The sequence below is a fragment of the Microcebus murinus genome, chromosome 8 (assembly GCF_040939455.1).
Source record: "Microcebus murinus isolate Inina chromosome 8, M.murinus_Inina_mat1.0, whole genome shotgun sequence".
NCBI classification, from domain to species: domain Eukaryota; kingdom Metazoa; phylum Chordata; class Mammalia; order Primates; family Cheirogaleidae; genus Microcebus; species Microcebus murinus.
In genome coordinates, this window is record NC_134111.1 from 105,629,690 (window position 1) to 105,650,454 (window position 20,765).

At 58.3% G+C, this 20,765-nt stretch overlaps 1 protein-coding gene across 7 annotated transcripts in view; it reads right to left on the reverse strand.

The window, feature by feature from the left end:
- Positions 1-20,765, reverse strand: part of HDAC4 (histone deacetylase 4) — a 262,781-nt gene that overhangs the window by 128,460 nt on the left and 113,556 nt on the right. For all 7 annotated transcript variants that reach the window (XM_076006112.1, XM_076006113.1, XM_076006114.1 and 4 more), the window contains one exon: positions 11,491-11,562. In XM_076006112.1, the coding sequence (XP_075862227.1) occupies positions 11,491-11,562 (72 nt within the window). The remainder of the gene's footprint in view (positions 1-11,490; positions 11,563-20,765) is intronic.

A 20,765-nucleotide genomic window follows, 5' to 3' on the forward strand; every position in this document is an offset into this window, starting at 1 on the left:
CCCTTGAAACGTATGAAAACTCAAAAACGTCAGCCGAAGCTGTCGTGGGTGGACAGCCAGGTCTATAACGTACACTCAGCCCGACGTGACTCTCTTTGGGTGCATCTTTTTTTTTCCCAAAAGCCCCGTTAAACGACAAGCTGACGCTACCGAAGCTATCAGACAAACTTCGAAGAGATGAGACTTTTCTTAATGGGTGGCTTAGATGGTGCTCTGCCTTCTCAGTAATAAGCTGTATCCGTAACACAGAAAGCTTTACTCAAACACGCATTCCAAATTCGATTCTCAGGGGAAGTAGAGTTCGTTCTTCCCCGCCTGCGGGAAATATAAACGTGGCTCTAACCGGCTGCCATCAGGGGCTCCGACCGTCCCCCACCCCGGGTGAGGCCGCCGTTCCACAGCGGGGCCAGCCCAGAGGCACGTCGGAAACAGCTCACTCCAGCCCCTGGCTCTCGTGACGGCCCGTCATGCTGAGCTCGTGGGATTTCTGCGCCCGACGTCCCGTGCGCCGGCCCCACCGGCCGCGGCTGGCTGGAGGTGGCAACAGCAACTGCAGAGCTCGGCTCTGGGGTCTGACAAACGTGCGAGTGCTAGATTTTCTCCTCTACTCCCTATTTCGGAACTGTCCTTAAAGCACTTTAGAACATCCTTTTAAGGTTTCTAATTTGTTCTGTATCCCTCAAAAAAGGAAAAGAAAAAAAAAAAAAAAAACCTTTTGGAAATATTTGCAAGCTCAAATTGAGCAAGAGCTGAAAATAAAACCTGGCATGCAGTTGGTAACTTGGCTTTCAAGAAGCGCACAAATGTACTTCCTGGAAACTATAAATAGAACCAGGCCTTACCCCAGACAAAAAAAGTGGTGAAATGTGCTTGAAGTTCTCACATAAGTGCAGCCACTAGAGACAAACGTGACCCCCAGAAATAACTGACGGAGAAAGAACAGCCCATCTGAGACGCTGCTGCCATAGCTTCGCAGGCGAGGGACCGCTGGACGAGAACCCTGAGACCGCACAGCTGGGATGCAAAGGCAACGAAATAAACTGACGTTTGTCACTGTGCACGTATTCGAAGGGTTTTTGCTTTATCACCTCCCTTGGTCCTCGCGGCTCCATGACGCAAGTCCCAGCAGTGACCCGGGATCAGGCTGGAGAAGCCCTCAGCCGCCTGCCCAGGCCCTCAGCCGCCTGCCCAGGCCCTCAGCCGCCTGCGCCAGCCAGTGCCGTCACCGGGATTCAAAGCCGGCCACACCTCCTGGAACACCACTGCCCCAGCCCTCTCTGCAGCCTGGCTCTCTGGTCTGCCCACACGGGCGTAAACCACACATTATTCTTTGAAAGCTCTTCGGATACCTTAAACCCAGTGGACACAAACCTAGCACCTGAAAATCAAAAACGGCTTCGGCGCCCTGGGAAGGCTGCGACGCACCTGCGGTCGTCCCTGCCAGCTCAGTTACGTAAGGCCAAGTTTACGTAAGAGCAAGTTTCAGAATTTCCCTCTTAGCAACCTCTGAACGTTTGTGTTTCATCTAGCAGCTGGGCCCAAGCAGGAACCACTATTACTTCACAGTCGAAATATTTAGAAACAGAAGATGCTGCCTGCACTCGGGGAGAAGACAGGGCAGCGGAGCGGCGGAGGGGAGGGGGCTGCCTCCCTGGGCGGGTCCGCCGCTCCCGGCAGGGTGATGCCCCCGCCCTGGGCAGCAGAGAGCGTCCACCTGGGCCGTCCGGAAACCAGCAGGAATGCCGCATCCTTCCAGGGCCTTGAGGGCCACTGGGGTCGAGAACAATCCAACAGGCAGTTGGAAAGGGGCCGGCTCAGACTTGTTGAGCAGTGACTGAGCCTCCAGCCTCAGTGTCCTCACCTGTAACACGCAGTATTCAGGGGACCGATGGGCGGGCAGCCCTTGGAAGGGCGCTGCTGTCACCAGCCATCCCTTCTGTGAGCAGCGACAGCCGGAGCCGCCCTCCCCTCCCTCCCCTCCCCCGGGAGGGCGGGCCCTGCCCGAGCGCAGCAGTACACAGTATGCACTCACTGCCACTGCCCTGCAAGAGAGGACTCACCTGGGAAACGGCATCGCTTCGCAAAGTAGGGTTGGGTAGGAAATGCATGTTAGCTTCAAGCAAACGCTGCCTGCAAACCTCAGAGACACGGTCTGCCTTACGGCCCCTGCGTGGAGACCCGCTCCCCGGGGAGTTCATTTCCGCGCTCTTTTCCTGCTGCAAATGCTCAGCCGGGCCCCACGTCTGGGCTCAGGCTCGGAGCCGCTGGTTTGTTCAGCACAGCTAAGGGGCGTGCCTCGATGCCAGCCCTGGTGTCCCCAGGGCCCCTCCCACCTCCACCTCCACCAGCCAGAGCTTGGAGCTGGGGTCCCCCGAGGCTTCCCAGACGTCTCCCTTCCAGCCCGTCTGCAGCCCCGGGAATCCCGTCTGCTGTTGGATGCTTCCAGAGTCTGACCGATTTTCTCCACGCCCACGGTGCACCCTAGGTGAGCCCCGCCCCACCTGGTGGGCTGCCAGCCACGGGGCCACCATGGCACAGTGCGGGGCGGGGGTCTCCCTCTTCCGCCCAGAACCTCTGGTAGCCCCCAGTCCACTCAGGGACCAAGCCTAATGGATGCGATGGCCTTGCCAATCCCTGGGTGACTCTGACCACACAGCGCAGCACCCCTCCCCCATGCTGACCTCCCCGGGGTTCCAGGGGCCTGCCTCGGCCTCTGGCCTGCACCTCCCCCAGCTTGCCCCCCAAGTCCCCCAGCTTGCTCCCCAAGTCCCCTGCCTTGCTCCCCAAGTCCCCCGGCTTGCTCCCCAAGTCCCCCGGCTTGCTCCCCAAGTCCCCCGCCTTGCTCCCCAAGTCCCCCAGCCTGCTCCCAAGTCCCCCGCCTTGCTCCCCAAGTCCCCCGGCTTGCTCCCCAAGTCCCCCTCCTTGCTCCCCAAGTCCCCCGCCTTGCTCCCCAAGTCCCCCAGCCTGCTCCCAAGTCCCCCGCCTTGCTCCCCAAGTCCCCCGGCTTGCTCCCCAAGTCCCCCGGCTTGCTCCCCAAGTCCCCCAGGTTGCTCTCGCTCTGGGCCTGCCCTGCCACCACCCCACGTGAGCTCATAGCCCCCGCCCCGGCCCGTGCCCCGCCTCCCTGGCTCCAGGACGGACTGAGTCACCCGCTGTCCTCCAGACCCCCAGCCGAGGCCCGCGACACGCAAAGACTCATACTCGAGTGCCCAGGGCAGCGCCGGGCACCGAGAAGGTCCAGCAGTGCGAGCGGACACACGTGTGCATCCGCTGCCTCCGCCGTCCTCTCTCCTTAGAACACAGAAGCCCCTCCCTGCACCAGCCGTTCCGTGTCCTCCACAGCCGTTCCGTGTCCTCCGCAGTACCCACCGCCTTCCAGAATCTTCCAGCCTCTACGGGATTTTACCATCAGCAAGTCTGACTTAACGACCGTATTTAGAATCCAGCACCCAACAACTAGAAAGCACAAACTCTTCTTAAACACATATTGAAGATTCATAAAAACCGACCATTAAAGCAAGTCTCCACAAAATTCAAAGACTGAGTATTTTCTAACCATGATGCAATAAGTTAGAAATCAATAACAAAAAGATCACTTGGAAAACTCATGCTTTTGGAAAGTTAAAAAAAAAAAAAACCTTCTAAATATTTCATTTTCTCAAAGAAAAGAGAACCATAAAACAAATTTCAGAATAACTCTCTTGAGAAACAGTAAGACTTTGCAACGTATTAATGCAATACGCTTTACAAATTAAACACCACAAATTAAACTTATCCGCACTGGCTCCACTTGCACCCAGAGGGAAGTACTGAATATAACCTCGAATACTTACGTTAACTAGGAAGAAAGGCTAAAAATTAACGAGCTAAATGCTCAGCCTAAGAAATTAGAACAAGAATATCCATATAAACACAGAGAAGTAGAACAGAGATAAGAACAAGAGTCAGTAAAACAGAAAACAAACACACAACAGAGTAGCCACCACGGCAGAGGCTGGTTCTCTGAAACAAGCAGCCGAAGCAAAGGTAGGACTGATGCAGTACCCTCCCCGCCAACAGACCCAACTCCGCACGGCCCGCCGGTTCCCACTGAGATACCTGGACCCTCCTGCTCCACGGCCGCCGCAGCCCAGGGCTGAGGGAAAGCCACCTGCAGGGAGAGCAGGTGCCCGGCGGGGTCCAGGCACAGGCGGCCCACTCGGGTGCAAGGCGGGCGTTTGTGGGACTGAAGGAAGCGCCAGGTCCTCCCGCATGTTCCCTCCGGCTCTGGCCACGCACCTACTGCCCGGGGGACACCTCTGGTCTGCCCCCACCTGCTCAGACACCTGGCTCCACACGGCTGCTCAGGAGCCAGTGCTGGGAACGCCCAAGGCCTGCATGCGTTTGGTTCTACGACATGCGGGACAACGTCTGCATATTGCTGCGAGGGCACGAAATGGAAACCGTCCCTAAAAGTCGGGCACTGTCCTCTCTTGGAGGACGTGTTGGTACGGGAACAATGCTACGTCAGGTTAAAGTGTGACCACCGAAAACGAAGACCGTCCCAGCTGGACCACAACCACGTAACACGGCCAAGGGCTGACAAATTCGCCTCCCTGTCCTGGCTGGATGCCCTGAGCCGCCATGCAAAGGGTTCGCAGACTCTTTGGACACACTGCACAGTCCACAGCCTCTGAACACACGCTACTAGGCTGGTAATAAAAGAAAACATAGACAGCACTGTCGCCACAAATGATGTCATGATGCATAAATTCGTCCCTGGATAATATTTCTGGCCATCGGTGACACTTCTAATGCACAAACAAAACGATACTGTGAGTTGAAAAGAAAGTCCTTTCTTCCACCTGCTAGTCACTCAGAACATTCAAAGGCGCCCCTGGAGGCGCCCCGTGACGGCTCCCCGTCTCTGCACCGGCACAGACTCCAGGTCGCCACATTTCCCCCCATACAACAGGAACAACCGGTACCAGCCTCACCACGCCGGGTTTTAGGTGGACGTGGGGACAACTGGGGACGCGCCAGGGCTCGCAGCCACGCCACGGCCAGCAGCGGTCTGCCTTCCCACCACGCGTGTTCCCTTCCCTGGGCACACGGTGCGCTCTGTGTAGCTCCTCGGGTCTGCGGCAGCACACCAACATAAAATTTAATGGAGTAGAACAACTTGTGATAAACGTAAGCAACCCACACAATCTAGTCTCCACCCAGGAGAGGGAAGGCCTTTACCTTTCTCCCTCCAGGCCGGGATGCTGAAAGGACACAGCCGGGAGCGAGGCCGGCGGGTGCTGGCAGGAGGCGGTGGGAAGCGCGGGCTCCGCGCAGCCACGGGACAGCGTTTGAGAGCCGCGGGGGCATCTGGTAAAAAATGTCAGAGTGAGCGCGGTGAGCTGCCCCACTCCTTCCGAGATCCCACTAAAGCAGTGTGTGCATCGTTTATTACCAACACCCGTGTGCGGGCACACACACGCACACACATGCACACACACGCGCGCACACGCATGCACACACGCACACACATGCATGCATGCACGCACATATGCACACACATTTACGCACATATGCCCGCACACATGCACACAAGTGCACGCAGATGAGCCAGCAGCCACCCATCTGGAAGTTGGAATGGACGTGGATGGACACTGGGTGACTTTCCCGTCAGACACAGCAAGGCTGGCTGGTCCGGGGTGGGCGTGTCCTGCGCCCCGCGTGCCTGCCTGCGCCCTGCCTTGGCACGAGCACGGCCTGGGGCCGCATGGGAGCGGGGTCGGAGACACTCCCGGCCCCAGGAAATGGTTCAGAGAGGCAAGGCGGGTGCTGGAATGAATAGGCCAAAAAGAGCCCCCCACCCCTGGCCGCCACCCGGTGCCGCCTTCCGCAGGGGCCGTCTCGGGCAGCACCGAGGCAGCCGCTGGTCCTTCCTGAGCCCGGCCCCACACCCGGAAACGCCAGCGTCACATCAGAAACGCAAGGAGCACCGAGCAGGGATGGCTCAACCCAGGATCTGCTGGCAGGGGTCCCCTTATGAAGGTGATGAACGGCTTCCCGTGCCAGGGAAGGGAGACTTTCTGAAGCGTCCCCTGACATTCGTGCATGTCCTCATGTTTGTATCAGATTCAAGTTTCTTCTCTCCAAAGAAACCCAACACAACAACAACAGCATCAAAACACATCAACACATATCTAGGGCTGGGCGCCGTGGCTCCCGCCTATAATCCTGGCACTCTGGGAGGCTGAGGCACAGGGATCAATTGAGTTCAGGAGTTCGAGACCAGCCTGAGCAAGAGCAAGACTCATCTCTTCAAAAAAATACGAAAATCGGCCTGTTGAGGCGTCATGTGCCTGCAGTCCCAGCTACTTGGGAGGCTGAGGCGGGAGGATCACTGGAGCCCAGGAGTTGAGGTTGCTGTGAGCTGTGATGACGCCACCGCTCTCTACTTGGGGAGACAGAGCAAGACTCTGTCTCAAAAAAACAAAAAAAAAAAAAGAAAAGAAAAGAAAAACGAAAGGAAAGGAAAGGAAAGGAAAGGAAAGGAAAGGAAAGGAAAGGAAAGGAAAGGAAAGGAAAGGAAAGGAGAAAAGAAAAGAGAAAAGAAAAGAAAAGAAAAGAAGAAAAGAAAAGAAAAGAAAAGAAAAGAAAAGAAAAGAAAAGAAAAGAAAAGAAAAAAGAAAAGAAAAGAAAAGAAAAGAAAAGAAAAGAAAAGAAAAAGAAAAGAAAAGAAAAAGAAAAAGAAAAGAAACCAAACCAACCAAGAAACACATCTGGGGGCCGCATAAGCTTTGAGCACCAAGTAACTGCAAGAGCTCCTGACCCCACCTTTCAGAGCAGAGAAACGTGCGGATCCGGCTGACGGCCTGGCGGCCAAACGAGTGCCCGCGAAGAACCGAGAATCCAAAGCTAACAGCAAACGTCAATTTTCATTGTTCTGGAGAAGTGCTCTAGACTTTCTGTGGTTTCTCCCACTTCAGATTCCAAAATTTTCTTTTAAAAATGGCACTTCTGACATGCAGCCTCATAAAGACCCTCCTTTCCCCTGACAGCAGCGTGTGTTTGCGGGGACGCGTGCACAGGGGTGACATGGGCACCACCTTGTGTCTGAGGAAGCCACAGAAGACGGTTCCCTGCAGTGCAGCAGCCCACCCTTAAAGCCAGCCTCAGTTTCCCTTTCGGCGGACCGTGGTGCCTGGCACTTCCTCCCCAACAGCAGGATGTGTCCTTGCTCTGTAATTCACATGTACGTGTCCCCGGGACCCGTTCCCTTCTGAGAGAGGAGCAGTGGCCACAGCAGCAAGAGCACTGGTCACCGTGACGAGGGAACGCACGGCGACGGAAGCCCTCCGCATCCCTGCAGTCAGCGGTGGGGGCTCCCTGCCTGCACCCCACTCCTGCTGCGGTTTCCTTGTCCTCCACCTTGCTCTGGGGCGACGGCAGCAAGCACCCTCCCCGGACCCGTACTCAGTCCGGGCCGACGAGCACTTGCGCTGCGGCTCTGGGCGGGCTCACCCTCCAGGTCCCGAAACCAGCACCCAACACGCCAGGAACAATGTCGCTTTTTCCGTAATGAATGTGCATTGCTTTCATTTATTTATTTTTATTTATTTATATTTTTTAATATTTATTTATTTATTTATTTTATTTATTATTTTTGAGACAGAGTCTCGCTGTGTTGCCCAGGCTAGAGTGAGTGCCGTGGCGTCAGCCTAGCTCACAGCAACCTCAAACTCCTGGGCTCAAGCGATCCTCCTGCCTCAGCCTCCTGAGTAGCTGGGACTACAGGCATGCGCCACCATGCCCGGCTAATTTTGTCTATATATATTAGTTGGACAATTAATTTCTTTCTATTTATAGTAGAGACGGGGTCTCCCTCTTGCTCAGGCTGGTTTTGAACTCCTGACCTCAAGCAATCCGCCCGCCTCGGCCTCCCAGAGTGCCAGGATGACAGGCGTGAGCCGCCACGCCCGGCCTGCATTGCTTTCATAACCAGGGGGAACAAGTCTATTAGTTTAAAAATTGCAATATTCAGGAATGAATGACTTGGTAGCTTTTTAAGTTCCCTGTAGTCCAGCCTCTCGGCAGTGTTGGGTTCACCATCCTGCCGGACGTTCTGTGGGTCTGTGCCCGAACTCACCCTCCCAACTGGTTAGTTCCCACCTTCTCCTCTGTCCTCAGACTCCAACACCCCCCCCCCAACTGTGAGATGACGACTCTGCTTCTTAACTCCATGGGAAACAGAGGCATGGGACAGGAGACCCCGCCACCCACTGTCCCCCTCCCAACGCCCCGCTGCCCTTCCATGCCCAGGCTCTGCCCTTGCGTGGAGTCCCCTCCACTCCCCCAGGAGAATCACCCCTGGGAGGGGTGAAGGCTGTAGCCTTGTCTGTAACTGTGAGAGTCTGCGCCTTCGAGACAATGAAGAAATGATGCCAACATCGAATCAGTGTATCTCAGTGGTAGGCCAATAGTTACATGTGTTCTGTCTTTCATGGCAGAGCTATTTTACAATTAGAATGCTTAAAACACGGAATACAAAGAGAAATACAGAAAAAAAAAAGGCATGTCTTCTTTATATATAAAAAGTTAAGAGGGAAGTTGAAGGAATCAAAGACCCAGACAAATAGAATTTTGGCTTTTTCCTCCTCCAGTACAAGCTGAGCATCCCAAATTCAAACATCCAAAATCTAAAAAGTTCTGAGTATGATGCTCAAAGGAAATGTTCACAGAAGCATTTCGGATTTTGGGTTTTCAGAGTTAGCATGCTCAACCAGTAAGTAAAATGCAAATATTCCAAAATTGAAAAAAGATCCGAAATCCAAAACCCCTCTGGTCCTGAGGGTTTCAGATGAGGGACTCTCAACCCGCACAGATTTTCCCGAGGGACGGGGTGTGCTCGCCCGAGCTGTCCAAGTCTCATTTCAAGACAGCTCGCAAGTAACGGCAGGAACGACGTGTGTTTATTTGAAGTGAGAACTGACTAGGACTAGGTACATTTAAAAAGAACCATAAGCGGAGAAAAAACTGTGTTCACCGTGTCACCGTTGACAACAGGGAGTGTGGAGACGTCAGACCAGGTCGACAGTGGGCGCACCTCCATGACCAGAGAAGCTGCATGCTCGGAGGGACAAGGTCCCTCGGCGGATGTCGCAGGATTTCCTGGCAATTTAACGTGTGTGTGTGTGTGTGTGTGTGTGTGTGTGTTTAGAGTTTGTTTTGATACCTTCCAGTGTCAAAAGAATACTTAAGACTAAACCCGATCATTAGGAAATACACAACAGCAATCTGGCCTTTGGCATAAAAATACACCTAAAAATGTTTCTACTTCCGTGTTGTAAAAATGTGGCTTAAAAGACATTTTCATGTTGATTTTCAAATTACCAGCTAACCTGAGATGCCTGTGTCTTTGTAGTGTTTTATAGGGAGCTGAAAGGACCAGATGGAGTTTGCAAACAACACCCTTCATTCTAGAGGCTTCTGGGGCATGGGGCGCTGCACAGGCTGCATGAGGGTGTAACATGCATCCCACTGCACGTGCGTGCACTCTTGGTCTTTTCTGCCCGTGCCCACTGTGTCTGCACTGGCTCAAAATCACCCGGCAAACACTCTGACCGCCAACGCCGGGAAGATATGCAATAAACACCAGGGACACAGCGCCGGCCTCCGACTCAGACCGCTGGGAACCTGGCTCCAGGAAGGTGAAAGACCAGTGTCGATTTCCTGGGGCGCTCCTCCCCCTGGGCCACCCCTCCAGCTCCCAAAGGAAGGGAAGGAGGCGGCAGACCACAGGAAACGTGCGGGACTGGGCCTGGCACTGTGAAGGCCACGGCACCTGCATTCCTTGGCCACGGTCAGTGGCAGCCACTGAAAAGCTGACGTGGCCCTGGCCCCCATGGGCCTCTGCGGGGAGGCGCGGCCACCGCCGCCTAAGAACTGAGAAACCCAAACCGGGCGCATCAGCAACCTGCCTGCCTCACGGTCAGCGGCAGGAGGGGCCGGCCCCGGTCCCCTCTGCCCACACTCGAGTCCTCGGTCCGTCCCCACGCTGAGCCGGGGTCCCCTAGCCAGTCCCAACAGGCAGGGAGCACTTCACCCACCTTTCCTGGTTCACCTGGAAACTGTGCTGTTTGCCGCCTTTCCACAGCCCGCCACGCTGTCTGAAAGGCCCTCCGGCCGCCGCCCCCACCCAGGCAAGCACGGGGGGCTGTCTCCCGACGTCCGGCTACACGGGGCCCAGGCTGCAAGGGGCCCAGCGTGGGGACAAAGGCCACTGGCAATGCCCCCGCGACTCAAGAGAGAGTGAAAATCAAAACTATTCATTTCACGTGAGCCAAAACCTGAAAACGGAGCATCTTCACGTTGCATTTAAAGTTCCCTCCCCAGGCTCCAGTGTCCTGGGGAAGGAAGTGCACCTCTCCATGGGTAGGAAGGGACAGTAGAGGCGTGAGAAGCAGAAGGCAGAAAGGAGCCACCTGAGCACCCGGCCGAGGCGAGAGCAACGTGCCCAGGGACGCGGGTGCCTTGTAGAGGCACCTCGGAGACGCCCCGGAGCTGCATGTTTGGGGAAACGCCCCAAAATGACCCTTGGAGAGTCACTAGGTGCAGAAAGAACTCTCTTCTTGGGAACATTCAGGCTGGCTTCACGCTCTCGCTTCGACTTCTTGTCCAGGGCAACGGTCAGGCCTAACGGGGTCCCAAGGTGGGGGGGCACGGCCAGCGCGGGCCACCAGGAGGGTGGCTATCAAAGAGGGGGCACTGGAGCACAGACCAGAGCCCCAGGCCCCCAGGGCCCAGCAGTGCCACCTGAGAACATGAGCGGAATGGGGGCAACAGTCCACTCAGCCCCAGGGATTCAGGAGGTCTAGCTTCATCCTCATGTGGCCACGTGGCGGGAAGATGGCACCTAGGCTAGGAGTTTAACCCTGGAGGAGTCTACATGGAAAGAGGTGTTTTCCAGAAAAAGAACAAAAAAGTTTTCATGGCCTATAGACTTCGAAAGCACTACTTCAACTATAATATTCAGGAACATTACCTATGGAATAAGGGACTTATAATCACAGTTGATGCTTTTTCATTAAAGAGCCGAAAGGTGCTTAAAAGACAGACAGTCCCACTGACTCAGTTTACCGATGAGAAACAGAGGCCATGGACGAGGCGCGATGGTCGTGTGGCTGGCCAGCAGCCTGGCCCCAGCAGGGTCCCAGCGCAAGCTCAGAACCCTTCCCCACGGACCCTCGCACGGATCGGGGCCTGGGCTACACCTGACAGCACACTGCACCTCTGGGAAGAGCAAGGGCACGCCTGGGAGCCGGCGGGAAAGGGCCTGGGCATTCCTTCCCAATGCCCATTTTGTTTCCCGGACGGAGAGCCTCCTTTGCCCCAGGGAAAGAGCCCCAAATTCCAGAAACCCGATAACCCCCTCTGTCCCTGCTCCCCGGGGAGGCAGAGCCTCCGAGCACCCCTTCGCTGGGCCCAGCCCCGGCAGGCCAGGCGGGGCTCACTCACCCGAGCTGGGCATGTGGTTCACGCGGGCAGGATTCAGCAGCTCCACGGGCTGGTCTCGGCCAGAAAGTCCGTCTGGAAAACAGAGAAGGCACCGGCTTCAGAAACCGCGTTTCAGCCAGACGCCCTGCCCCGCGCGTGTGCGAGGGACAAGCCCTCCCCGACAATGGAGACGCACGCGCTGTCTCCCCAGTGTTAAAGGGGGACGGTTCGAGTCCATCACGGATTACTCGCAGTTGCCAAAGAACATAAAAGGCCTTTCGAAAATAAGCAAAACAGTCCCCGACTGAGATACGGAAAACAGCGATTTCTGGCGTTAAGGGCGAGCGGCTCAGCGATCTCAGCTTATTTCTTCTGTACGGCCACCGCGTGCGTTACACCTACTCGTGTCTATCGGAAACTGGCTTTTCTGCAGACCACGGCATTAAGATAATGAAAACGGAAGAGCCAGGCTTCCTCCTCCCAGACAAACGGGCTGCCAAACGGGCTGGCCGCTGGGAGAGACCAGCCCGGGAGCGTCCAGAGCAGCTGCGGGCAGCGCAGCCCCGCACAATGGGCTCCGGGAAAACGCTTCGCCCCGGGTTTGCGGGTCACGGAATCCTTTCTTTTAAATCCACTTTTAGACCGTGCCCAGGAACTGTTTCCATCCCTGCAGACTCACTGCAGAGACAAGGCTGGGACCCACCCACCACCTAAATCTGGCACAGGCTGGATTTAGACAGCCTGAGATTTCCTATGTTCTCCCAGATAGCGAGGAAAGAAAGCTCTGGCAACATTTCCAGGAATCACACTTTTCTTTTAAAATTAGCTTCTTCCAAGCGGTGTAAATGCCCCGAGATCACGTGCATATCACTGCAGACTGGCCCGCGGGGGTCATCCTCCTGCCCAGTTTAAGGGAGGGGGCGCCGGATTCTCGGGGCAGTTTCAAAGCACGGCAGAAACAGCCAGCACCAGGTCAACCGACTGCAGGGAAAACTTGCTTTTTACCCAAAATGGGGAACACCCAGCACAGCCAACCCTTGTGTGTCCTGGGAGATGTTCAGAACCAAAGGACCAAGGTCTGAGAGATCCGAAAGCGTGCTCCGGAGAGGTGCAGCCCAGCCCGGGGAGGGGGGGACGGCGGGAGCTCAGTGGGCTGCTCGTGCTCCCCCCCCCGCAACTGCAAGTATTGCAATCGTCAGAAGCAAGACACCAGGCACAGCTGAGGGGAGCTGGCCCGGGCTCCCTGGGTCAGGAGGAGGACAGGCAGGCCACAGCTACACCCCAGCAGCAGCCACCAGGCCCAGGCCATCACCCCAAGTGCGCACACGCTGCGGGGCCTTCTGGGGGAGCAGGTCACTGGAGACGGCCTGACGCGTGCGAACGCGGAGCGCCACTTCTTCCTCACACGCGGTCTGCGAGCAGGTTTCCTGCCGCGCGTCTCACTTGGGCATCTATTTCTGGAAATCCCGCTGGACGGGACAACGGCACTGCGTGTCCTCAAATGGCATTCTGAGCAGCGCGGGGAGCGGGGAGAAGAGACACACGTCCAGAGGGAAGGCCAGGGCAGCAAGGCACCTGCGTGTCCTCGCCACCGTGTGACTGCCGCAGCGCGCCCAAAGGTCAGCTGCAGCTGACCGCGTCACGCTCGCTGGGAGAGGGTCGGGGTCGCATTTGACACTACAGGGCCCGGCGCAGTAGGACTGGCTGTGACGAAGGGTCCCCCACTGGAGGACCAGGGCTGGAGACAGCGCGCACTGGCTTTCCGGAATCCACTTTGAATGAGGCACGGACGGGTGCTTCCAGCCAGAATCTTGGCCTTCTGCAGCCAAAGGAACTTAACCTGCAACCCACCTGTCCCGGTCCCTCCTCCCCACTTGGGGAAACGGCCCTGAAGTGCTGCGCAGTTTGCCAAGACCACGCGGCGGGCGCCACCCAGAGCCCGGTCCTGTCCCAACGAGACCAGCTCCAAGTCTGAAACTGGACCCTGGGCAAATGGTAACTGAGTCACCACGACCGTTACCTTCCACCTAGGGATTCAAGTCACAAAAGCCGAAGCCCAGAGCCCTACGAATCTGCCCTAATTGGGACTAGGAAAGGGGGAGAGGAGAGGAACAGATGAGAGAACACTGGGGGTTAAAAACCATAAAGAAGGGGGCAGGGGGCGGTGGGTAGCACTCAGGAAGGAAAGACCAATGACCCGCAGAGCTCACACCCTCCTTCACTTTTCAGGAGTAAGCTTCCAAAATTTCTAGAGGACAGGAGAGGAGTCTACAGGGCCTTCCACAGAGCCTGGCTGCCAGGTCAGGCAGGAAATGCAAACGCAGCCCAGGGCTGGCACCAGAGACCCTGAGCCACACTGCGAAGCCCCCTCGTGGCCACTCCACCCCCAGGGACAACTAAGCCCCCAGCCCCGCCGGGGCCCCCAGCAAAGAACAGGAGGGTCTAGGCGATGGCACAGGTGGCCAGCTGGGTGCTGGCCTGGCGCAGATACCCGAGCGATTCCTATGACAGCCCTTACACAGCAGGGCAACAAGGCACAATAGAGCGTCGGCCCTGAATGCAGCGGCTCAACCCCTTCTGTCTGGTCTGCACGGTTGAGGGCATCTCACCGCCACACAAGGAACCACGTGTCCGAGCCCTCTGAAGACAGCACACGGAACCCCCCAGTGGCTGGCCGGGAGGGGAGGGGAGCCCTGCACCCCACGCCCGGGAAACAGCCCCCCACGCCCCAGAGGGCGCGGTGAGTCACAGCTGCCCTCCCAGGTGACGGAAGGCCCCGACCGTCTTTCACACCTTATTGGCTATTCTGGATTCGAGCCTTTTGTCCACTTTTTTTCTTAGCTGAGTTGACTTTTTCTTACCAATTCAGAGAACTTCTTAATTAATTCTCATTAATCCTCCGCCCACTGCATGATGTGGATGCCACCTCAAAGGCCATATTTATCAATCTTTTCCTTTAAAGCTTATGGTTTTTTTTTCTCAGATTTAAGAAATTCTCCTCCACCTGGAGGTTGCACAGATATTTCAATAACATAGTGTCAATCTAAAAGTTCTGTGGTTTCCGTTTCACGTGTAAGCCTCTCATCTACCTGGTACTGACTGTTGTATCAGGCACGAGGGTGGGGGTTTTGGTTTGGTTTTGTTTTTCCCCATGAGAATGGCCAATGCCCCTCGCTGTTACTGGGAAGTCTTGTGTCTCCTCAAGACCAGCGCTATTATCAGTTCTGTTACAGCGCAAGCCCCTCTCGCTCACACCTGTGCGTAATCACGCTGCCTCAGACGCCAGAGCGTTGTGATTTCATAACAATTCTTAATACCCGTGAAGGTAGAAAGCCCTACTGTCTTCTTCAGAATCATCTTGGGCAAAATTAGACCTTTGCTCTGCCACATAAAGCTTTAAATTATCTTGTCAAGTTCCACCAAAAAAAAAAAAAAAAAAAAAAGAATGTTAAGGATAACCCGCGAAATATTCTTGTCCAGCTCCCAGAAGTGCGGTTTGACGAGCCGTGGTCCAGGACGCTGGAAGGCTGTGACTGGTCAGAGTCCGGACAGAGAAACCCCCTGGGACACACACAGGGCCCGGCTCCTTCATGGCCAGGAGGGAGGTGACTGCAGACAGGTAGCCAGTCCCCCAGTCTCGGTCCTGACTGGCATGAATGGCCATAAAAAGGCCGTTTTTTAAGACAACTATTAATGGCACAATTGAACACAGCCTGGGCGTGGCATGCTACGTGGAAGCATGGCGCGTCTTGCTGAGCGAGGCACTGGGAGCGCGCCTGTTGGAAACGCACGCTCCGATGCTTAAGGGAAAACGCTACGGCATCTGGGATTTGCTCTACATTCCTCCAAGCGATAAAGGTGGGAGGGGGGTGACGTGGGCAGGGGCACAGGTCAGGCCTCTGAAGGGGCAAATGGCACGAGGGCCACTCTAGGAAGGAGTCTCTTGTTTCTTGTAGGTGTTTGAACCTTTCCATAGTAACACTTCCAGACTTGTTCAAGAATAAAGACAGGCCTTCCCCTTGCATGCCACGTGAGTTGTCTTCGCTTAGCATCTGCTAGGTAACCTCTCACTTCCTCCGCCACTGATATCCCTGCCGCCCATCAACGTGTCCACGGGCCCCGCCTGTTCCAGCAGGCACCCGGCCGGGTCAGCAGGCAGCGCGACAGGCAGGTCCCGGGCGGCTGGAAGGGGAGGGGCGGGACACAGGCGCCCAGCCGCGGCCGGGATGGACTGGGTGATGCTGGCCAGGCCCTTCCCGGCACCTGTGGCTCAGTCAGGCCACCTAGGACCAAAGGTGCAAACTGCTCGGGACACGCAGACACCAGCTGAAAGTCAGGGACCGAGCTACTCGGGAATTTTCCCTGGGCAAATTTAAAAGTAGAGAAACGCTGCCTTGCTCACTCACACCCAGTGAGGAGAAGGCAGGGCCTGTCCCCAGGCATCCTGGCGCGGAGCCAGGCGCTGGGGGAGCGGCGATGGGTGACGGGAGGACACAGGGACGAGGGACGGAGAGCAGCTGCCCCAGCCCAGAAGCTCGGGCAGGGCCTGGGCTGCCCGCTGCGGGGGAAGAGCGTTTCCTGGGGCGGCTGCCCAGCGCCCCTCCCGGCCGTTCTCCTTCCTCCCTGAGCAAGACACAGGGACGGACAGCTCTCGGCTGTCCCCGCTGAGCCCCGCAGGCCAGCTCGACCGCTCGTAAGCGATTTAGCAAATCGGGGAAACCGTCCCCGCGGCCTTGGGAACAGCATCCCTCCCTGCTCCTGGGCGGCGTCCGTCTGCCCTGCGTAGGGACGTGGTGGCCGAGTCGCCACAGGGCTGCTCTGGGGAGTGCGGGGCTCAGACGGGGACGGCCGCGGCTGCGCAGCGTGCAGACGTGCCAGGGCTGCACGGGGCCCGCACTACGCAGCACCGAATGGGGACACGGCAACAGGGCGCAAACCTGAACCTCCTCAACGGACTCGGAGTAGCTTCCAGGACAGGCGCCCCTCGAGTGAGCCGGCAACACAGAGAGGTGACGCGGTTGTCAGCACAGACAGACAGACAACCAGCTCTGCGGTCTGCCCGCGAAGGAGCAGCTCGTCACTGCAGGACCCGCCCTGCCTGGGGGGCCACGCACAGGGCGCGCTGTGGGCTGCACCCGCCACCTCCCAGCTCCTGCAGGTGCCTTCCTCAACCAGCCCCCTTAGCTGCCGGGAGTCTAAGGAGTGCAGTTCCCGCCGGAACCCAGCCCTCCGTCCGACTGGGGCAGCCCCGCTGGGAAGAGGCCTGGCCCTGGGGGCTCCAGGGCCGTCCTGGGACGGAAACTCTCTGGCTCAGCCCCCTCGGCGTGGAGGGGAGACGCGGGCTGGCGTGGGGAGGGAGGAGGGAACGAGGACAGGGAACGAGGCACTCGATAGGTGGCCAGGGAGACTCTGTCTGCACCCCCACCTCACCCCTGCGGAGCCACGCCAGGGCTGTGCCCGGGGCGTGGGACTCTCCACACCAAGGCGCCAGGCGCACACGCCTCTCCCGAAAGGAGAGGCGGCCACGCAAACCGCTTTGTGGATGAACCAAAGCACGTTTCCACCCTGCTGACACTGAGAATTAGCTAAAAGGTGTTTGTGGTTAGGTGACGGGAAGCTGGAAGACAGGTACTAATACTAAGCAGCTGGTGAGAAACGAGTCGCTGATTCATAGCAACGCTCCCCGTGGCCACCCCGACACCGCGCAGTGGGCGGGGAACCGTGCGGCCGGACGGCACCAGGGCAGGGCAGCCCGAGGGCGCGGCTCCTCCCGTCCCAGCCAGGCCCGGCTGCAGGGCGCCGTCTGTTCGCTGGGGGAAGAGGATCCTTCCTCGCCTTCTTGCCAGAATCCTGCGCCCCCAAAGCAACCGGTCCATGGCCAGCACCAGTGAGGACGGGGCAGTGCGAGGCCGGGCTGACCTGAGAAGCAGCCGGCAGGGCAGGACGGGCGGCCCTGTGGCCGACACCACCATCGTCCACTCCGAGTGAGCTTGGCCACAGCCGGTGGGCCGCTTGCGTGGACTGTCTCCCCTAGCGCTTACAGGGACGACATCTGCTGTCATTCCCTGAAAGTATGCTCCGTTGTTCCGAACTATTGTTCTTACCAGATCTCGCTACCGTGTTTCCCCGAAAATAAGCCCTGCCCATAAAATAAGCCCTAGCAGGATTTCTAAGCATTTGCGCAACAGAAGCCCCACCCCGACAATAAGCCCTAGTGACGGGTGTGGCTACGCAGCGCGTCTGCACAACCCATGCGTGTCGTCGCGGAGCGGGAGAGAACACGAGCAGCCCTTCTCATCCGCCCCGTGAGAGCTCTAGTGCTCGACAGGAGAGACTGGGGCCGATGGTTCTAAAGGAAACAGAGTCGCAAGACATTCAGGATGGAGTTCAGGGTTTTGAAGGGTAATGATGATATTCCAGAAGAAGACGACTTAGCTATATTTGAATAAATGTAGATTGTTGTACCGTACTTAAAAAAAATAACATATCCCCTGAGGATAAGCCCTAGGTGTCTTCTTGAGGAAAACTAAATATAAGACCCTGCCTTGTTTTCGGGGAAACACGGTAGAACTAAATTTAAAAGAGTCCCGCGCACATTCCGCACTAGAAACGGTAACGCCGACTCCTCCCGGGCGCGCATCAGGCACTCGCCTGAGCGGGGCATTCGCAGGCGCCCACGCCGTCCTCACCGTGCGTAAAGGGACAGACACTGTGTCCCCATTCACAGACGGAGACGCTGGGCCGGGACCACACGGGTCATCTTGGTCGAGGCGGGCTGGGGCCAGCTTCCAGAACAAAGCCCGACCGCGCCGCTGCGCTGCCCGTCCATGCTGAGTCCTTCAAGGTCACGATCGCACCGCTCATTCGCTCACTCAGCAGGTCCCTTGGGCCAGCCGCTGAGCGCCTGTGGAGATTCTGGGGACACGGCTGCGCCCCAACCTCCACTCCGGGAGAGGAGATGGCGGGAACGCAAACAGGTGCCGCCCCCAGGGAGGAACAACAAATTGCAGACTGAGAAAGACTCCTGACGGATGAGGACCCAAGGGAGACCCCTCCCTGCGCCACACAGTCGGCCACCGGTCCCCGTCTGCTGCCTGGGGGCAGCCGCGGGCTGGAGCCTCCCACAGCCCGTCCTGGGACTCAAACTGCCTCAACCAGGGGCCGCAACCGGAAGCAGCCGGCGGCGAGGGAGGCTCAGGGTGCACTGGCAGCAGCGGCAGCCACGCTGAGCCCCCTCCCGGCGAATCCCAGGGGCAGGGGCCGGCAGAGCAGCCTCCTCCCTGGGGGCCCCCTCGTACCCCCACCTGCCCGAGACCTGCGGGAAGGGCGACACCGGCGGCCTGGCTCTAGACCACCATGTTCTCGCAGGACGCTGCTGCCCACGGGAACAGAGGGAACAGAGGACGGTCTCGGGCGCCCATGGCCACAGCACAGGGGCGGAACAGAGGACGGTCTCGGGCGCCCATGGCCGCAGCACAGGGGGGGAACAGGACGGTCTTGGGCGCCCATGGCCACAGCACAGGGGGGGAACAGAGGACGGTCTCGGGCACCCATGGCCGCAGCACAGGGGGGGAACAGAGGACGGTCTCGGGCGCCCATGGCCGCAGCGCGGGGGGGAACAGGACGGTCTCGGGCGCCCATGGCCGCAGCGCGGGGGGGAACAGGACGGTCTCGGGCGCCCATGGCCACAGCATGGGGGGGAACAGGACGGTCTCGGGCGCCCATGGCCGCAGCACGGGGGGGGGAACAGGACGGTCTCGGGCGCCCATGGCCGCAGCACGGGGGGGAACAAGACGGTCTCGGGCAACCATGGCCGCAGCACAGGGGGGGAACAGAGGACAGTCTCGGGCGCCCATGGCCGCAGCACGGGGGGGAACAAGACGGTCTCGGGTGCCCATGGCCACAGCACAGGGGGGGAACAGGACGGTCTCGGGCGCCCATGGCCGCAGCACGGGGGGGGAACAGGACGGTCTCGGGTGCCCATGGCCACAGCACAGGGGGGGAACAGGACGGTCTCGGGCGCCCATGGCCACAGCACAGGGGGGGAACAGGACGGTCTCGGGCGCCCATGGCCGCAGCACGGGGGGGAACAGGACGGTCTCGGGTGCCCATGGCCACAGCACAGGGGGGGAACAGGACGGTCTCGGGCGCCCATGGCCACAGCTCAGGGGGGGAACAGGACGGTCTCGGGCGCCCATGGCCGCAGCACAGGGGGGGAACAGGACGGTCTCGGGCGCCCATGGCCACAGCACAGGGGGGGAACAGAGGACGGTCTCGGGCACCCATGGCCGCAGCACAGGGGGGGAACAGAGGACGGTCTCGGGCGCCCATGGCCGCAGCGCGGGGGGGGAACAGGACGGTCTCGGGCGCCCATGGCCACAGCATGGGGGGGAACAGGACGGTCTCGGGCGCCCATGGCCGCAGCACGGGGGGGGAACAGGACGGTCTCGGGCGCCCATGGCCAGAGCACAGGGGGGGAACAGGACGGTCTCGGGCACCCATGGCCGCAGCACAGGGGGGGAACAGGACGGTCTCGGGCGCCCATGGCCACAGCACAGGGGGGGAACAGGACGGTCTCGGGCGCCCATGGCTGCAGCACGGGGGGGAACAGGACGGTCTCGGGCGCCCATGGCCACAGCACAGGGGGGGAACAGGAGGGTCTCGGGCCCTGCCGGGACACAGACTTCAACACGGGTCTCCTTGCCCGCGGCACAGATAACAGGCTCCTGCCCCCCCCCCCCCCGTCTTTCCACACCCTGCCGCGCACCGCGGGCCACAGCCGCGGCCAGCACACCTGGAGAGAGACTCCCCGGCCGGCACCTGGCCCCGCGGGCGCCGCCAGCTGCTTCCGGGGCTGACGCGCAGCGGAAAGAGGCCTCTCGGCACGAGCAGTTTCTGTGTCATCAGCTTTACAAGGTCTCGAGAAGTTTTATTGTCCTTAATTTTTGCACTACCTAATAACATGCAGCACATTGATTTTAATTATATCTACTTTCTAAACCTTAAAAATTTTTTTTTTATTTTAAAAAGAGGGAGGGGGCACACAAATCACGCCACCCAGAGGCACAGCTGTCAGTGCTCTGGGTGAAGGCCTCACTCTCCAGGCACTGCCCACAGCTACGACCACACAGTGCCCACGGCCTGCCTCCTGCGCCACGCCCTCCCTCCGCCTCCTCGCTCGCCACCTGCTCCCCGCTGTGTAAGGCTGATCATTACTCAAAGGTAACCGCGTCATGATTTCATTCAAGAATGCCACAGCTTGCCCCTCCCTCCAACAAAACTAGCTATTCTGGGTC